This window comes from Tinamus guttatus, unplaced genomic scaffold (genome assembly GCF_059628265.1).
Source record: "Tinamus guttatus ecotype Peru unplaced genomic scaffold, ASM5962826v1 Tinamus_guttatus_pri_ptg000732l, whole genome shotgun sequence".
Classification (NCBI taxonomy): Eukaryota; Metazoa; Chordata; class Aves; order Tinamiformes; family Tinamidae; genus Tinamus; species Tinamus guttatus.
Window position 1 is genome coordinate 1,584,877 of NW_028289266.1, and position 19,265 is coordinate 1,604,141.

The window sequence follows — 19,265 nt, forward strand, 5'->3', positions numbered from 1 at the left end:
AAACGTATTTCAGTGGAATATTCGATGGCTTTTTGCAGGTTCTCTCAAAGAGTGTGGTTTGAGTGATTATCGGCTTATTAGCATTAGGATTAAAGGAGGATTGTGTGATCCGAATCCAGACCCCCCTCTAGAGCCAGCCCTTTGGCAGGGGTCCTACAGGAGAATTTTACTGCAGTCTTTTTCCACTTGAAGCTCAAAACAAAAGAATTGGTGTTTCTTATTGGTGGAAAAATATAGTTTCAACCTGTTGAAACTTACCATTGAAATTTAAGTCCAGTGCAGCCAAAGTGAAATCACTGTAAAAATGCAATATTCAATTCTTAAAGATGTGACTGCTTCGGAGCCGTTCCTTTTCATTTGCAATATGCGGAATAATCCTGGAGAAGGAGCACGAATGCATCTTGTTCCTATAGATCCTATTACAACGCTTAAGTGTTGGAAAATCCTGTTTCCACCCGAGGTTGGATGCCTCCGTGTCCCATCGCTCCAGCAATGAGCAGCGTGCAGGCAGGGTAGGTGTTACCTACTGCAAAATAGATTCCCTCCTGAGCCTGCAAGGTTGTCTTTGGAAGTGAAGAAAGCTTCTACTGATCACATGTGCTTTAAAAAGTAGAATATATAAATAAAAAAATATATATAGAGACCCCTATATTCATATAGAACCCCTAAGGAGGGATGCTAAAGTAACGCAAGGTAACCTGTGTTTGCTGGCAAAGCCACCGTGGGACAGGGAGAATTTCTTCTCATTCCCACTTTTCCTATATAATTCCAGCTCATAAAGCTCATTCCTTTTAGTTTTCTTCTCCGTTCCCCTTCCCATATAATCCCACGTTGTCTGAACGAGGGTGGTGCTCGCCCAGGATGCGCAGGGCCCCTGCAAGGTTTGTCAAATCCCTTGTGCTAAACCCGGCTTGTCACGGGTGCCAAATGGACTGCTTGTTCCTCAGCTGAAATGTGGCTCGTGCAGGGAAGCAGAGAATTAATTACAGAGGTGAAAATGTGATTAATTATTAGGTGGTTTTATTGCTTCCTGTAAATGATAAGCTTTAGCAAAGCAGCGGTCCCTGAAGTTGCGCACGTTCATTTTTAGCATGTTTTTCATGATTCAGCTGATCTGGGGGATTCTCGAGCAGAGCGCACGGTTGCTACTGTTACGTGGTCCCTCCACCAGGCAAAAGGGCTTTGCTGGAGCGCGAGCGCGTGGGTTTGAGATGGGTGCTTTATCCCTGGAGCTGCATCAGACCCATCTTCAACAACTTTGTGCAAATTCTAATATCTTCATTTCCCCATGTGTAGAAGCAGGATTTGACTTTCAGCAGCTATTAAAAAAAAAAAAAAACAAAAACAGATATTTGCACTCTGCACTTCATTCCTTGGATAGAAATGACATTAAAAGAATAAGTACCAGTGACACAAATAGACACCCGCTAAGCTTGGAGCTCTTGTGTTTAAAAATTCTCTATTTCTGCAGAGAAGCTTGCTGTTGTGAAGGCAACATCGCAAGTTATTTACTAACCATCAAGTGCTTTGAGACACATTTTATTTTAGCCCATGATTGACATTGCTATAGTGAAGGCAAGGAAGAAATGACAACCCTGAGCAGCCAAGGACCTGCCCTCAACATACCAGTAACAGCTGGTAAAGTTTTCTTTAGCTTGAGTGTATGGAGCCTTAATATCAACAGCTTGAGATGAATAAGAGTTAAGTGGATCTGTTTGGACCATAACTTTGAAATTGCTTTTTATAGAAGATGTGTGAGGAGGCCTTGAATGCTCACTGATGCCATACGTGTGCACTTGCAGTATGTACAGGTAGAAGCAGGTCACTTCTGCCTATGGAAAAATACATCGTTTTTGTTTTCTATGCTTTTTATTTTTTTCAAAGGAAATATTCAAACTTTTTGCCTTGGGAAAGCAAATGCATATTTCATGCGTGCCCTCAGATTTGTATTTTTTTGCATCACCTAGGAAACAGTAGTTTCTGCCTTTGTAGGATAAGGCTTTTCTCCCGTTTACTCCCTTGTCCTTTGTGACATTGAGTGTCCCTGCAAGGACCATCTCTGCCAGAGTGCGATGCCTTTGCCCACGGTAGCATCCAGCATAGCCCTAGGAAGCTCTTTGAGGTTTCTCTGCTAAAAACTGAAACCTTCATTTTTCCCCATTAGCTACTCAGCTAAATTAGGAACAATTTGCATTTGGATCAGCAAAGATATAAATAAAAAAAAGCCCAGAAGGTGCGGAGAACACAATGCTAGGGAGGACTGTTCACTGTGAGGGGATAAAATGTATCTGAGAACATAAGGGCCTGTCTCTGCTCCCACAAAATTGGAGAATAATGGCATTTGCCAGCGCCGCTGTTCTCACCTTTTCTGTGCATGGCTCCCAACGTGACAGCCCCCCCGGTAAGAAGGGCTGATTTGCCTCCTCCAAACGCAGCGCGTGGTGCTCACGGCAACGTGCCGCAGATGCAGGAGACACCTGAAGCAAGGGGATTGCTTAGGAGGAGCTGGGAGGAGGTGAGTTCCTGCGCCGCGAGGATCTGCGGCGCTGCTGCCCGTGCCCGGCCGTGCGGCCCTTGGGCTGCTGGGCTGGTTTATGGTTCAGTGCGAGCACCAGAACTGGTAGGTAAACATCAGAAGGAAGTGGAATTTGAAGCACGCTCACAGGACTATTGCAATTTTTTATTGCCTTGCAAAACCAGGGCGCTCTTCCCATTCTTGCTCTGTGGGCAGCAGCTGCTGGACCTTCTGGCTGGAAAGTTTTTGTATAGAGCTGGTTCCTCTGTTCTTTAAGGTCTTCTGTGTTTATTAATGTGGGTTCTGGACTGGAAATGGGACTGGGCCAGCAAGGTTCTCCATCATGTGGGGTCAGGGGTGGAACTGGGGGCACTCGGGAAGGAGAGGAAGGACATTGTGGATGGGAGACGGATGCATCAGGAGGGATCATGGCAGTGAGTAGGCGGCATCATGAGACTCTCCTTGAAGTTAAAATATTTGGAAACTTAAGTCAACGAAGCAGCAAATTTGAGATCTGTGGGGGGCAGATCCCAACCAAAACTACGGGTCTTGCAAACCAAAGAAGCCTCCTTGTCTCTAGTAGCTTTGCCTTCAGCTCCGCAGACGTGGAGTGTGGTTTCTCGTGCACAGAGGGTCTGGAGGCAGGATAATCCTCAGCCACATCCTGCTTTGTGAAGCCTGTTCTGCTCCTGGGCTCAAAATGCTCACCAAGGAGCACCACACACTGCTAACCTACTTTCTCTAGGCCATTCAGTGTTTCATAGCCTTTTTTTTTTCCTTCCATTCATCTGCTTCCTAAAATAATCCCAGTCATTCAGCATCTCTTCCTGTGAGGTTTTCTGGGCTACAGTTTTTTGCATCACCTTCTCTGAACCCATCGCAGGCCTCCAATATCCTTTACGTTCTTCACACCAATGCTTTGCACCATAATCCACGTGAGACGGTGGCAACCAGGCTATAGCAGCCCATGCTGGTCTTCAATCCATGCTAACATCCAGTTTGGTTTCAACCATCTCATGTGTTTGTGCCAAGGCCTATCCAAAGCTGCCTATAACCATCTTCCATTCCTTTTTCCTTCACTGATGTTGGTTTAAAGCTGTCATGTAGCGTGCTCTTTCCTCTCCAATTTGCATCACTTTGCCTTAATCTACAGCCTGTTGCCTGAACAGATTTAAGTTCTTCAGTTGTCTTTTGCCTTCGCTAAGAAAATCCAATTCATGTTTATTTGCCTCATCCCCTTGCCTTGTCCACCTTTCCCAGCTGGTTAATAAATGTTATATTAGTATGATACCACTGATGGCACTGCTTTTTTGCCCCGAAGAAGAATACTTTCTACTTTGTGTCCTCCTTTCCTAGTCGTTTTTGTCCAGCCTTCCTCTTGTCTTGTGACAGTTTGGTACCTAAGCCCCTCGGGGCCGGGCTCGCGCCAGCCTGGGTTGCGTCAGGCCGGCGCTCCTGCCCTTTGCTGGAGCGATTGCGGCGCCGAGAGACGCGTTTCCTCGGAGCAGCCCCGAGGGATCGCGGGGAAGGGCAGCGGCAGAGGAGGAGGGCGGCAGACGCTCCGTCTTTACCAGGTGCTGTGAAAGGAGTCATCATTCCAGGGTATAGAACCTCCTCTGGGAGAATATCAGCGTGTTTCTTGCAGCAACATGGTCTTCCCCTTCTTCTTGTTTTACAAGCAATTCCGCTAATTCCAGGAGGTAACAAAAAGGGTTTTCCTGACTTTGATCTGACAGTATCTTTCCCAGATCAAACATTGTCATGAAGGTCCAATGTTTAGTATCTTGTAGCCTTTGAGAGAGAATATTTTTAATGAACAACTGAGTATCTTTACACATAGTTTTTTTGCAATGGCCTATTTGACAGCATTTTTGAAGATTTAAGGTGTTGATTTCTCTGGGATTTAGGGAATGCTCTTGTTTGGAGACTTGGTGGCCAAAGGTGAACTTGGAAATGGAAACATCAGAATATTTAGAAGGAAGAGAAACAATATCATTATGTGACCAATTTAACTTTCTGTCAGACCAAAAATAAAGGTATTTTCCTTGTGCTCAAGCCTTCTTTGCACACTGTGGCTAGGATGGCTGATGCTGGCTTTCATTGCTCTTCTCTACATTCTGGTTATGCAAACAGGATCCCGCTTGGGTGGTATTTGGAGTTGAGGTTGAAGTGAACCAACTTCTTGATTGTGCCTAAGGTTATTCCCCGAGGGCAGGGGATCTGCAGACAAGCTCTGCTGCGGTTGATAGGCGGTGAGATCCCTCATGATAAGGCACTGCTTTGCCTCAGCAGGTACCTGATGGTTCCTTACTGAGCTATAGTGTGTGTCTGTAATTGGTCTTTAAGAGTGCAGAGCCCGACGGCAACATCAAGATATTAAGATATTAATGTTTCCCAATGGCAAAACTAAGCCATGTTTGCTGAGCTCTTAGCAACTGTCAGAATACTTCAGATAATGAGAAGTGCCTCATGTTGGTGTCTTCTTCATCCCCAAGGATGAAGGCTGCACAGCCTCTCTGAGCCCTGTCCTAGGGCCGCAGCCCCTTCCTGGGGAGAATTTTCATTTTCCTTATGTCCAGCTGGGATTTGTGCTGCTGGAACCTCTGCCCGTTGCCTGCTGACCCCTTGCTCCTCATCTCCTGCATGTTTAGCTCCAGCAGGTCAGAGCAGCATGGAAGGGGGCACCGAGCTCTTGGTCTCACCTCTCTCCTTCAGACCAGGCGAGCTGTGTCCTTGCCCAGCGTTCCTTGCCCGGGACAGGAGAGGATGGTGTCAATACCCTTTGCAGCCCCAGGCCATACCAGCTTGTGTCTTCTCCTTGCCAAGAGATGACCTTGTCTTCCTTCCACCAGTTGGTTGCCTAGTCCTGGAGATGGACTTGGCTCGTTTGGACTCCTTCTGGCCTCTCCATCTTTTATTCCTTTTCGCGGAGTGGCGCGACGTCGGCAAAACTGCTGGAGCTAATGCTTGGGGCCGGGCAAGGATGGCGCTCCGCGTTTTCCGCTTCCCAAATTGCCTAGTTGCATTGAAGGTCCAAATGCTTTAAAAGGGGAAGATGGAACCTGCTGGCATCCAGGATGGTCCAAAGCTTGTGCTTTCAGCCCTGGATCAGTTGTCTTGCATTTGAACTGTCACAGGCCATGGTCTGTGTGACAAGTTCTGTGTGTCATTCTTTTGGGGTGACAAAACCACATATACAACATAGGAAAAACAGGCATCTGCCAGGGTCTGGAGCCTATTCAGTGGATGGACATGTAAAAAGTCAAGTATCTCCAGCAGAAAGCGTCAAAATCCCTTAGCTGATCTACGTCCTGGACTTTTCTGGGTTGTCCCAACCCTGTGGGTGGCTTTGGGAACATTACTTCTCTGACACACTGTATTTCTGATTTTAGAATGGAATTGTGAAATTCCCTTTCCAGTGTTTCGAGATCCATGGAGTAAGCCTGTCCAAGAGCTTTGCACAAATTTGCATGTGTTGAATGTTGGAAATGTTTGTCCTGCAGTATAGAGTGACTGGAAAAAATATTGCTCCTTCGCAGGTGAATCGCTTTAATAAGGTCGAGGACAGAGCGATCTTCATTACTGATCGGCACCTCTACAAGATGGACCCTATGAAGCAGTACAAGGTGATGAAGACCATCCCGCTCTATAACGTAAGTATGAGGGTGGGAGAATCTCACCTCGGACTCTCCCTAGTCATGGGCATTTTTATGTTCTTAAAAAAGAAATAAAACCTTGGTTTAGATTTTTGATGTATTTTTGTCTTTAAAACAGTGCAAATGCAGCATATTTATCTGCAGAACAGCTGCATCATGCAAGCTTTTAATTTCAGGAAATAAAATAAAGGCTGGAGACCAAACTGCTCATCCCACTTTCTTTGCTCCTTCTGTTTTGTTGTTTATTTGCAGGGCATTGCAAGACATTGCAAGGGAGTTAGCGTTTCACAGTGCTCGTGACACCGATTCTGTGTCTCCGGGGGCTTGCTCCATCCTTCACATTGATTTGATTTGATTTTTTTGTACACTTGTTCATGTTGAATGTAAATCTTATCAAAGCTCAATTCTGAATTAATTCCGGGTTTTCTGGCCCACAGGGGAGCAGAGTTTAGCATCCAGCGACAAAGCAGCAGATTAGCACTGTTGGGAAGGAGGATGGGAGAAAAGCTCATTTTAGCTCTTCGACATCCCAGGAAGTGGGATACCAAGGGCTAGTGCCAGGACAGCAGTTGTGTTTGGAGAGACATTTCTGCCACTTGCTTGGCAGCTGCGCGTCGTTTTCCTTCATGCTATTGTGCTCCCCTGATATTATCTCTTAATTGTATCAAACACACTTGTCAGCAGATTATGCTGCTCCATGGCTGGCTCTTAGTGCAAAGCGACTTGTTAAATAACACAGAGGCGCCAATAAGCAGATTATTCTTTCAAAACAGATGTGTTGTTTTTTTTTCCCCCTCAAAGTGTCAAGATGAACTCAGTGTCTGAATATCCCTTAAGTAAAATTTAATTCCTCACAATTTCTCACTATTAATTTTCTGCCCCATTATCCTAGACTACTGTAATTCTCTTGCCCCGTTAGTAATTGTAGAGAAATCTGTATTTGTCCAGCTCTGCCCTACCTGTCCTGCAGCTGGGTTTAATGGTCGAGCTTGTACAGGGAGCAAGGCCTGGTCACTTGGGAAGATCTTTGGCTCCGTTACTATTGGCAACCTGGAACTTTTCCTCCAAAATCCTTAATGCCTTAATAGCTAGAGGAGGCAAATAGGTCAGATGCAATTTGTGGGTCACCTGTGAAAATGCATGGCATGGAAATGTTTGTAATTAATGGGGTTTACAATACATGCAGGTCTTAAATCGTATATCCACTCGTGTAGAGTGGCAGCTGCTGTAATGAATGCTGATTATGGTGGCTCTCTTTGCATTTCTCCTGGCAGCAAAGCAGCTTCTGCTTCTTTCGCTTTTGGAATACTTGAATTTTAAGAGATAGAAATCAGCTTTATTTGTAAATCTGCAGCTATTCCCTTTTGCAGGCTATGGCTATGAAAGGTTGTCCTGATTGGATTCTCTCCTTGATCCAAATCAAGAAGTCCTGGAGTATTTTGCACAGGAAGAACAGCCTAAAAGCACCTTTAGTGACTCATGCTGATGTCAGAACTATCGCTGAGTGGAAGTGCGTAGTATGAAACACCCAGTACCAGAAATATTTGTATTTTACCCACATTTCTCAAATGGAGCTCCTAATGCTCGGAGCTTGCTGGTCTATCAGACATGTCCTCCTAGGAAGACACGAGGGGACCTGGATTGCCCTACGGATGCGGCGGGGGGAGCCGGGGTTCCCTCGGCAGCACGGGAAGGGGCACCGGGCCCAGCTCGGCGCCCGCAGGCCGGGCCGCGCGCTCCGCATCGCCAACGCGCCCCGGCAGCCGGCAGCACCTCCGGGATGCGGTTGCCATGGAAATCTCTTTGGAGACAGTCAGCTGATGTCTGCTAGTGCCCGAAACTTGTTTGCAGCTGGAGAAATCATGCTTAGAGCTGCCTTTAACTCTATCTATACGTGTGGGGTTTAAGTGCAGCCCTCGGCTGCCTCCCAGGTTCTGCTGTCTGCTATTTGGTGTACGAGGAACCTGGAATTTTGTGCATGGGGATATGGAGCAATAACTTTCCTCTGGAACCAGTCTGGGTTTCTGAATCGATATTCTGCTTTCTGGGATGATTTTGCAGCTGTTTCAAAAGTGCTAATGTGCAATTGCCTTTTTATCCTTACCTGGAAGGGGAAAAAACAGAAACTGATAGTGGCAGGGAGGAATTGAAAGGCGGTTGAGCAGCAGAAGAGACCCTGCAGCATCCGATACAGGATGTTCTGTGGGTGCCAAGAGGGTTTTTCCCATCTTCAAGCAGAGCTAATATTTCATATTTGTAAATACTAAGATAAGCAACTTGACTGAAATATTCTTTTGCATTATTTATCTTATGACAGACAGTCTTTTGCGTTGGGGAATGGGGAAAAGTTGAAAGGCTCTTGAACTTCTTGTGCAGTTGGGTTAAATAATTAAAGTCTGAAAAGTCTTTTCGCATCCAACGACTGCAGCTTGTTCATTCTTCATAGCTGATGCACATATAAAACCCTGAGAGCAGCCGTTCCGGAGCTGCCGTTGTGATTGCAGGGTGGTATTTAAGCACGCAGATTAATTTTAAGGGACATGATAAACCCAGGCAAGCTGTTAATGTCTGTGCATCAAGTGTAGCTTGTTTCCAAAGTATTTTATAACCTCAAAATATTGTGAATGGTAGAGAATAATCTCCCTCTGCGATGGATATATGCAGCCGGTAGCGGTTCTCTGCTCAGTGCCCAAGATAACAGCAATTAGACCTTTTCATACCATGTTATTAGACCATCTCCAACCAATTTTTTGCTCTAGTGAGCTATTGCAAGCCACAAGTGTCCCTGCATTCATGTGGCGTGTCATCCGTGAGCTCGGTGCCTACGACACACACGGGAATGTCGGCAGTGGACGGTCCAGGGAGGATGCTGCTCTCCGGTCTGCACATGGCATCCAAGCCTGGACGAGATTTCTTGGGAATAATACCCGGCAAAACCTAGGTGACTACCAAACTGGAGATAGGTGTTCAGAGTCCTTCTGCAGGTGACTCGTGTTTCTGAAAGCCCTGGGGAGTCTCCAGTTAGATTTTGGGCTAATATCCTTTCATCCCAGGCAACAGGGGTGCGCAGAAAGGGGTTTTTCTTTGCAAAGGGACTAATGAGATTTTTGGTGTCACAAAGGGCCATCAGTGCCTCTCCCTTTTAGGAGAAGGTGACTCACTCTGCAATGCTCTGGATGACTCCAAGGAGTCATATAGTCCTTGGCTGGACAGCGAATGTCTGCTGTAGTTTCCTTTTGTAGTTTCCCCTCTTATCCTTCTCCCTCTCCCCACCAATTTGTTAAATACCAATTTGCCTCTTTACTCTTTTTCTTTTTTTGGAGCATCCTTACATGTTTCCCTACTGTAGGTATATTCATCCAAAAGGTTTTACGCTTTTAACGGTTTTCTGCTTTCGCTTTGTCATCCTACAGGGGGAAGATGAGGACAAAGCCTTTAATTTGCCGTGTGTGTGACTGCTTTAAAAGAAGCAGTTACTTAACAGAGAACAAAAAGAAAAAAAAAAATCCTACTTTTTTATTTTGTCAGAACAGCAGGACCTTAATCCATGACTAAATACTGCAGTTATCACTGCTTTGCGGGGTTGGTGGCTTATATTCTTCACCAAGATGCTTTTAGGAAGCTTCATTCTTGCGTTATCTGCATATCATTACATCCCCAGGGCTGCATATGTGAATTTGAGTGGAAAACCTGGTTGCTGGCCAGACTCCTCATTGTTGTTTTTATTTGAAATGAAAGAAAAAAACAGGCTTGTGGCTCTTTCCACTGCCTCCTGTGGGTCTGAGACGTTTGGGAAAGCAAGTCTGCTGCTGGAACTAGCCCATCCGTGCGTGCCGCCTCCGGATCTGGTGACCAGGACATGGTGTGGAACGTGTAGAGGTCTAGGTGATCTGAACCCTGTGGTTTCCTCTCACTTTGTCTACATTTGGGAGGATTGCCCTTCCCCTGAACATGGCTTTTAGTGGCAGTAGAAGTTGAGATATAGCATGGCACGTTGGAGAGGAAAGCCTCGTTTGCAAGATCGCGTCTGGCACGTAGCGAAGATGAGATGCATCCATGTGTGTAACAGTGCTCCTGCTTTCTCTTTGCAGTTGGTAGGACTGAGTGTCTCCAATGGGAAGGACCAGCTCGTGGTCTTCCACACCAAGGACAACAAAGATCTCATCGTCTGTCTGTTCAGCAAGCAGCCCCCGAATGACAGCAGGATTGGGGAGCTGGTGGGAGTCCTGGCCAGCCACTTCAAGAGGTCAGTGTTGGGTTTCATTTTCTTTGAAAACTCCATCTAGCACAGCAAACTGGAGACTTCACCCCCAAATGCCAGTCTTGAGTTTTATCAGTGCTCACTGCATTATTTGGATACTGGGCAACATTTTTTCCTTGTGTTTTGGGCATATGTGGTTTGAACAACCACAGTTTGGTTGACCCTTCTGCCTTCCTTGTGCGTGCTTGTTGTAACACAGGGATTTCTGTGTTTGGAGCATGGAACATTGTTTCATCGATGCTTTTTACAGTTGACCTAACGTGTAATGCTAAAATGCAACTGTTCTCTCAGTTTCCATTTCCTGTACCTCCAATATCGGTAGATCCTTCAGTGCTTGAGCTGCCAAGTGTCACCTCTGCTTCCTTGCACAACATCTTCTCTTGCAGATCACAATGCAAAATCTCTTTTCGTGGTGGACTGAACTGAGCTTGTTGTAGCTGAACTACTTTACTACTTTGAGTAAAAGTGAACTTTTTCAGATATTCTTTAGTGCCTTAATGAGTCTTTAATGTTGAAAAGAGCTATGAAATCACAAAAATCTTTCTTGCTTATACCCCAGATCCTTTATTTGCACTTTGTTTTGCTGTTCCTTTGGTTCAGGCATTGCAACCTATGTATGCACTGTAGCTCAGCATGAGACATGAATATCTACCTAAATAAGAAAGTGTATTATGTGGCCATCTGTATAAAATATTGTGAATTTCCCATAAGAATATAAACTATTGATTTTTTTACTTTCTTATCCTGATTTAGAAATGACATTTTTATCACAAAAAATAATGTTTTACTTCTATCCGCGTAATCACCGTCCACGCCGGAACGGTAATTGTGCCTCTTGCAGGCGTTTAGTTTTCTAAATCCCCAAATGTGAGCCTTTCCCACATCAAAGCAGTACCTGTAAATCTCAGCAGACGGGAATAGCCTTGTTCTCAGCCAGTTTCAATTTCCTACACGTACCAAAATCCTGGGAAGTGGATGGGATTAGCTGCCCCGTGGCTTGCGAGGCGCGCGGGGAATTCCTCGCTCCGGGGAATTAGCAGTGAGTGCCCCATGCCAAGTGTTGGGTTTGTCCGTCGGGCTCGTCGGAAGGCGGTTTCCACAGAGAGCAAGTGGATCCAGCAGCAACGTGGAGCAGGGAAGTTCAATTTTAGGGACTTGGGAGCCGTGCTGCAGCTGTGCCGTGGGCAGAGCAGGTCGCCTTGGGTTACAAGGTGGCTCTAGGACGGAGAGGGTCTCATTTAAACTGCTCTCTGTGAATACAAAGAATTTCCAGCTTTCTTGACACCGGTCCTGGAATCACTGTGACAAGCTTCTGGTGGGGATAAGGTTGCACAGCCACACTCAGTTATGTGTAGTGTAGTATTTAATGCTGCCTGGGTAATAAACCTGTGTAAATGTCTATGACAACTGGTATTAACTTGTTCGGGACATTTAGTTTTCTTAATTTTTCCAAACTCTTGGAGATGGAGATTTCCATGCTGGCATGCCTCAGGTTGGAAATCTGGGCAACTTTCAGGAAATTCTCATGCTTTAGAAAACAACGTTTGGAAGAACTGTTTTTAGGCATTTTATTCTCGTGGCTGCTTTTAGAGAAGTTGTGCTCTTGCTGTTTGAAGGTATAAGAGCCTCAAAAACTGGAATTTTACTGATGAGGGCTCACATCTTTGCCTTTTTCCCAAGAAAACCTGCCTGAACACACATCTGTTCAAAATTGCTCTTAGTAGTAGTATTCTTACATTCAGCTCGTGGTCACAGATGAATATTTAAAGATCATGAAAATTGCATAGTGCACATAAGAGCTAAGATTTTGCAATGCAACTCTTTCCCCGTTATGTTCAGACTTCCTTAAAATGATTTAAAGACTTGATTTGATTTCTTGTAGGAGTGAGGGTGGACATAAAGGGTGAGAATTATCAGCCAGGAAAGGATTCACATCCTGTCCATCTCTTACACCCATGTTGCTCCTGGGTCCTTGAGCCCTTAGAGGGTTTCTTGACTGGTCGGCCCAACTTTGTGAGCCTCTTTCTTGATGTACCTCAAAGTTGTGCTTCACCCAAGGAGACCTGATGCTCTCCAATGCACTAATTCCTCTATTTTCATCGTGGCTCTCGCCTCGCATGTTTGAACTCACATTTCTGCTCCTCCCTGCAGCACCAATGAGAAGTGTTCTGATCGAAACACCCCGGACAGCAAAGGCAGCTCCAACGTCCCGCCCGAGCTTCCAGGCATCCTTCACTTCGGAGCATTGGCCCTGTTCCTAACTTAAAAGAATTCATTTCTGCCTTTGTGCATGTTAAAACACGCGTGACGTTTCTTCCTGGGCTCCGGCCGATGGAGCTGCGCGGGTATCGGTGGCTCCGACGCTCCCCGCTTTCTGCTCCGCTAATTCCCACATTGTCCACGGCCCCGGTCACCGCTTTTCTTCCCGGCGCGCTGAAAGAAGAGCAAAAAGCCCTCCCTGCCGAGCGCCGGCAGAACGTCCCTTGCCTGAGGATAACTTTGCATTTTGTGCTGCGCTTGGAGACCTCTCGGGCGATTTTAATCATCGGTGTCCGCCGGATTAATTTTCCTGAGCTCCGGCTTTTTCTTCTGGCATGTCTTGGAGCCAATTGTGCTGGTGCTTGTACGCCGTTGACCAAGCAGTAATTCATAAAATTGGACACCGCACTAGTAGTAGGTGCTCTAGGTGCCATTATTTCATTGGAGAAGCAGAAAAGTTTGGATATTTCAGTGTGATTCCTACGCATGTGCCTCTCATGCATACAGTATAGGGGGTGCATGTATACATGTATATATAGTGATTAAAAAAAGGAGGGGGGATGGAAATCTTGGCCCATCAACCTTTCAGGATAAACTGAAATACAACCGCGTTTGCTGTAAGGTGAATGAGTTATTAAACTAGATTTCTGCAGTGTGCGCTGCAGCAAGGTTACTTTGCTGCAACTTGAGACTTCCTTAGGTTAAATACTCCAGGTAAGCAGATCCTGGGCCAAAATGTTTATAGTGTAAGTGGAACAGGGAGCCGGTAATGGGAGCAAGAAGCACTAATGGAGCTGAGGCTCACACTGACTGCTCACCCGCATTGCTGGAAATGAGAGGCCAAAGCTGAGTCTGGGGCTGTCCCAGGCTCTTGTGGCTGCTCATGTTCCCTCTCCTTTAGGGCCTTCAGAAAAGCTTTACCCTCCAAATCTTCCAAAGTGTGTTTTAGTTTATTTTATCTTGTTTTATTTTACCTTATTTTATTGCAAAGCCTAATATACATTTCCAAAGCTCCAGTGTGAGCGTTTCTGTTCCCGTGTAGCCGGGCCAGGTTTGAGATGCTCCCCCGAGCTGCCCTTGGGGCTCTGCTCGCTGATGGCTTTGCTGGAGGTGCCACAAAGCGGCTGATGGTCCTGGGCTGACTGTGCTTGCAAGTGCTTGAAGCTGCTGCATTGAAATGGAGGAGCTGTTAGGGAAGAAAATGCGAAGCCAAGAGCACCTGTGAGCGCCCTGCTCGAGTTCAAAGGGCCGCCTGTAAATATTTGTTGCAGGGGAATTGCTTTAAGAGTGTGGGTGAGCTAAAAATGCCCCCATCTGAATTGCAGGTAATTTGGGGAGATTAAGTGTGTTTGGTCTGAGCAGAGACACTCACAAATGTGTTTTCTTGCCTGGGTTTTGATATGCGTGGAGGCAACCGGGGGAGTTTCCCACAAGCACGTTTAAGCCAATGCTTTTGTTTAAAAATTGTCATTTAGGGTGAAGGGATGCTGCCTACGGGGTGATTTTGCTCATAATGTGAATGCTGAGGCATTTGCCTGATAAAAAGGAGAGAAAATCTTTAAATACACATTTTCAGCCCATTGTGCATGTGTGAGCATGAGCGTTTTGCATAGCTTTGATGCCATCTGTAAAAAAAGAGGAGATGGAGCTTGAATTCTGGTTTGTTTGTGGTGGGGGTGGGAGAAATTGCGCAGTTTGATGCTGAACACGATGTTCAACACACATTATTCAACAAGAGGGGCCAGTTTGCTTGAAACTGTATTCAATAATGTCTATTTTACTGCATTTAACAGTTTTTAAGTGATGGGAGTCAACTCTGCAGAAGGGAAAAACCTCTGCAAAAGGAAAAATAGGTTTTATATATAAAAAGAGATATAAAAATTAGAATCTATTTTATATGTAAATCTTCAGCTCTTGCAGAATTTTGAATCCCTGATTTGGCTTCTTGGCCTTGTTTCTAAATCTAAAAGTCAATTCCTTTCCCTAATGACTTGAATGGGAGCAATTTGTTGTGTTTTCTGCTTTTGCTGTGCGTACAAGAAGGTTTATTGCTCCTTAGCCGGCGTGTGCCCTGCTGTAGCTGGTTGCGTGGAGGACCCTTCCGTGGCGGAGCCACGTCCAAGGTGCTTTAGTCTGTGCCCAACGTGGCTGCTTTCCATGCTGGAAGCAGTCTGGGTGCTCAAGGTCCTTGCGAACACTGAGAGCCCTTCTGGGCTGCAGTTTGGCAGCGGGGAGAGGCTGCTGGAGCTTGATGCACTTCGAAGGGGGTTGGATTTTCCCGTGGTTTCTCACTCGGCTCTTTCTGAAACTGGTGTTTTCTGGAAATCTATGGAACACCGAAAAAATCACTAAAGACTTTGAAAATTTGGAACTGGCTTTCAGCAGTGACTGTAATTCCACTGCAAATAGCTCACCGTGACCCAAAGTTGCTTTCAGCCTGCATTAAGTCAGCAGTGCTCCAGGCTCCCTAGCTAAGCTTTGCTTTCAGTATGAATCCATGGGAAAATTCCCTAGATAAGGTGATACCGTGTGAGTAGGTGAATGGGATTTTTATTTTTAATCTTGCAGGGCTGTTTCATTTTGCAGAAATGCTTCTTAACAGTCTTTCTGCTAATATTTCACATATTCTTTTTTACACTTTTTGGGCCCATTGTTATTTTCCGTTTTAAGCCACGGGGCTCAATATTCGGTCGAGGCTTGGCAAGCTCAAAACCAAACATCCCTTTGGTCCACGTGGACCCAGCCCCGAAGCTTTCCAGTCCAAGGAGACATCAGCATCATAGACAAATCCCGCAGAGCCACAGGGCATCTTATCCCGGATCCTTGCATGTTGCAGGGTCGCTGCATGCACCAAGTAGAGGTTGTAAATCCTGCTGATCCGGGCTGCTTCTCAAGCAAAGCCGAGGGTACCTGCTGCTCCAAGAGCCTTTCCCTGCTCGCAAACAGATGGCCCCAAGTTGGCTCCCCTTCCCGGGGCTTCGTTTCACCGACAAGGCAGGATTAGCAAGTGTCAAAGGCCCCATCTGCCCCCAGCAGCTGTCCTGGCATTTGTCCGTCTGCACTGGGAACCTCCCGGTAGTGTAAATCTCAGACCCATAAAACTTTTCCATATTTTTGTTTTATTTGCTGGGGCTCGGGAGGGGTGCCCATCTGCCTCCAGTGCTTAAGCAAAGGGATATTTTAGAAAAAAAAATCTCTTTCATAGCTTCTTTTTTTAATCTTTTGCGCTACTCTCTGCAGTTTGTGGGCTACTCTAGTTATTCCAAGCTGTTTACTTAACTAGGATTATTTTTCAAAAATGGTAGACTTGGACAGGCTGTGGATACAGATATACTTTGGGCACCAAGGTGGAGCTTGAAATCTATGCAAACTCCCTTCATCTCCTGTCTACAACATCCTGGCCAAAATGTTTAACCTGTTTCCTTCCGTCTTTCAAGCTCCCATTTTCCATTTTCTGAGAGAGCTGCTAAAAGATGCTTTGCAAACCTAAGACAAAAAGTAATTTCAAGGCCTTTAAAATGTTTAAAAGGAGGAGAGTTTAATCAAATAGGCTGCCCAGTTTTGGAACAATGGAGGAAATAAGCATTTTTTATTTAAATCTGCAAATATTTGATAATTCGCCCATTAAAAAGACATCTGTTACTTGCAATCTTATTTAAAATAAAAAATCTCACCCATGCACGAGATTTCACTTTGAGTTTTGCACTTTATAGAGATTTGGGAAAAGGCAAATTTTGTCTTTTTGGCTTGCGTTCTTTCCATCTAGCTCCCGCTGACTCCATCGCAGCTCACGGGCTCCGTATTGGAGTGGTTCTCAGGAAGGGGTTCCCTGCTCCCAACACTGCTCATTCTGTTGCGTAATTAACCCTTTTTAATGGGTCGTTTTGGTTGTGTTTTCTGGAAAGGGTGGCTCATCTATCTGCTAAAATCTGGAGATGTGTTTGCATGACCTTGCTTGATGTTTTCTGCACATCTAAGGAACCTAATTTTTAATTAGAGACTAAAAACTTCTGATTAAAATGTTATGTCTCAAGAAGCCTTCTGAAGCCAAGGTCAAATAAATTAGTGCCTAAATCTAGCTGTACAAGCCTGACTTTGCCAAAAAAGAAGAAAAAAAAAACTATTTATTCTTGACATTTATAATTTATAACTTTTTCTTTTGTCTTTTTTTGAAAAAAAAAATAAAATTTAATGTCTGAGCTGACTTTTTTTTTAGTTTTCTGTTAAAAAAGCCCACTGGAAAGAGAAAAGCCAGCATGTGGAAGCCCATTCGTGGGATAAATTCGAGCATATTGACTTAATATGTTGAGCCCAGCATATTGCTGGCCTTAAATCCCCTTTTTTCAAGCTCACTTGTTGTGATACGCCTGGGAATATGGAGGAAGTGGCACAGAGTGCATGGAGGTCGGCATGTGCTTCCTGTCCTCCTTCCCTTGAGACAGGTTGGCCAACGGACTTGTTTTGAGAACAACGTGAGGACCATCGCACGCAGAGGAGGTAATAGCTGAAATTACAGCTAGGAGAAACCTTTCTATTTGCTTGCTTTGGCAGCGGTTCCTTGCTTTGTTTGCTCCAGTTCCAGTTGCAAACAAGAAGGGGGATCTTCAGGAGGACAGTCGCCCGTCCAGAAATGCAGGGTAAATCCTTAAGAGCAATTGGAGGAAAGGGCCCAAAGAAGAAATTAGCCTCTAAGAGCTGTAAGAAAGGTTGCCTGGATCAGAAGAGCTGGTGGGGCAGATTGGGAGCTGCTCAGCATCTGCGAGAAAGGTGAAACCGTTCCTCATCAATGCTGCAACCTGTGTTATTTTCATAACTATGGAGTCAGACGCCGATGTCGCATGATGCTTAGGTGATGAGGGGGCCGACGCTTGTTCAAAGTGGTTGAATTAGGTTTTCTCCAAAGGTCCCTTCTAACCTCAGTTGTTCTATGATGCTATGACATGTATTTGAGTGTGGCTGGAGGAGAAAGGGACTTGGGCGACGAGCTCATGCCCTGGACGACTTCTCCCTCGCTAACACGTTGCTGAGCATTGCAGAGCAGCTTGAAGGACAGGCTCCAAGAAACGCCTTTCGCAGTTGTGTCTATTGGAAAGCAGAGTTTGCTTTTGGAGAAATGGAGATCGGGGAGTGCTGCAAGTCTGTCTCCTTCAGCAATGTGCATTGCACAGACTTTCTGCAGCTCTCCGTCACCTTCCAGCAGAATTGTGTGGGGGTTGTCTATAAACGCACCTAGTTGGTTTGGTTGGCATCTTCAGCACGAGTGACAGCCTGGTGAATTCAGGTGCAAGGCCTGTGAAGCCTGACCTTGTTTCTGATTTCTGCACTGTAAGCCATGCTTTCATTCAGGGATACTTTGGGAAAAAAAAAAACAAAACACCCAAAAAACTACGAATTTTCCACATTATAAAATGTCATCATAAAGGATCTAGCCTTAAAATGTTCTGCTGGTGCTAAACTAATGGGCAGATCGTATTTAGCACTCTAAAGCCTGGAAAGGATCAAAGTGACACGTTGTTTTGCCTTGAAAACTTGGAATTTTTTTTGAGCTGAACACAATGTACTCAAGGAGATGAATGTGGGGAGAGGCTGCGGGCAACTCACAGCACAACTGCTTCGCCTTGGAGGAACGGGATGAGCTCAAATCATTGCAAGGAGGATCTACCGTAGCAATCCATTGATTTAATGCTTCATTCGGTGCCTCAGGCCCTTATCTTGCCACCTAGGAGAGCTGAATCGCAGCGGAGCTGGCTCTCCACATTGTCCTTCCGACGCTTGGAGGCAGCCTGTCTTCTTCAGGGGAGTTCTGCTGGGAGTCGTGGCAACTGCACATGCCTTTGGCATCTCCACAGGCTTCCCCGCAGCAGCAGCTGTTGCGGGGATAAAAACCAACAAAGCGTTTTCATCGGATGACGCTCACTGGTCTGAGCAGTAGTTGGCCAAATGCTCTCCTTGCGGTGGTTTCTTCCCCACATATAAACTAAGCGGTAGAAGAAGTTAGATTTCTAGAACCCTTGGTCTTCTTTCTGAAGAACAGGTTCCCTGGTCTTCATTTTGACCTAATGATTTGGACATAGCTCATGCTCTTCCGTTACAGCTAATTTTTACTACGGGTTTATTTTTTGGAGTTTTAGGTAGACTGGCAGTGCATGGTATCCATCTGCCATAGGAAAGCCACCACGAGCATGGGACCTGCATGGAACTCTCATCTTCTTGCTTTGAAACCCAGGGGATCCTGTGCCAAATAAAGGATGAAGAAAACAGTTGGGATCCTGGGTTGGATTGTGGGAGCACTACAGCTTGTTCGGTGGTAGAAGAATTTCCAATAATGGCAGGTGCTCTAGTTTGGTCTAGTTGGATTGTCCCCCACCTCTTCTGCAGTTTGGACCTCTGTCCATGAGGCACAGATGTGTTCTGGGATTGGCATGTCCCTCCGGTCACTGCTCGCTTTGCATAGCGCAGCAGAGAGAAGGGCCATGCTTGGGTTTTCTTCCCAACTATCTCCCTCATTTTTGCTCCTGAGATGCTATAGAACAAGAGCACTACACAGGGAGATGGCTTCAGGGAGCAGCGTCAG

General features: G+C 45.7%; 1 protein-coding gene across 2 annotated transcripts in view; it reads left to right on the forward strand.

Annotated features, from left to right (window-relative positions):
- Positions 1 to 19,265, forward strand: part of MYO1D (myosin ID) — a 109,394-nt gene that overhangs the window by 68,252 nt on the left and 21,877 nt on the right. For both annotated transcript variants that reach the window (XM_088537220.1, XM_088537221.1), the window contains exons 20-21: positions 6,055 to 6,168; positions 10,263 to 10,417. In XM_088537220.1, the coding sequence (XP_088393346.1) occupies positions 6,055 to 6,168; positions 10,263 to 10,417 (269 nt within the window). The remainder of the gene's footprint in view (positions 1 to 6,054; positions 6,169 to 10,262; positions 10,418 to 19,265) is intronic.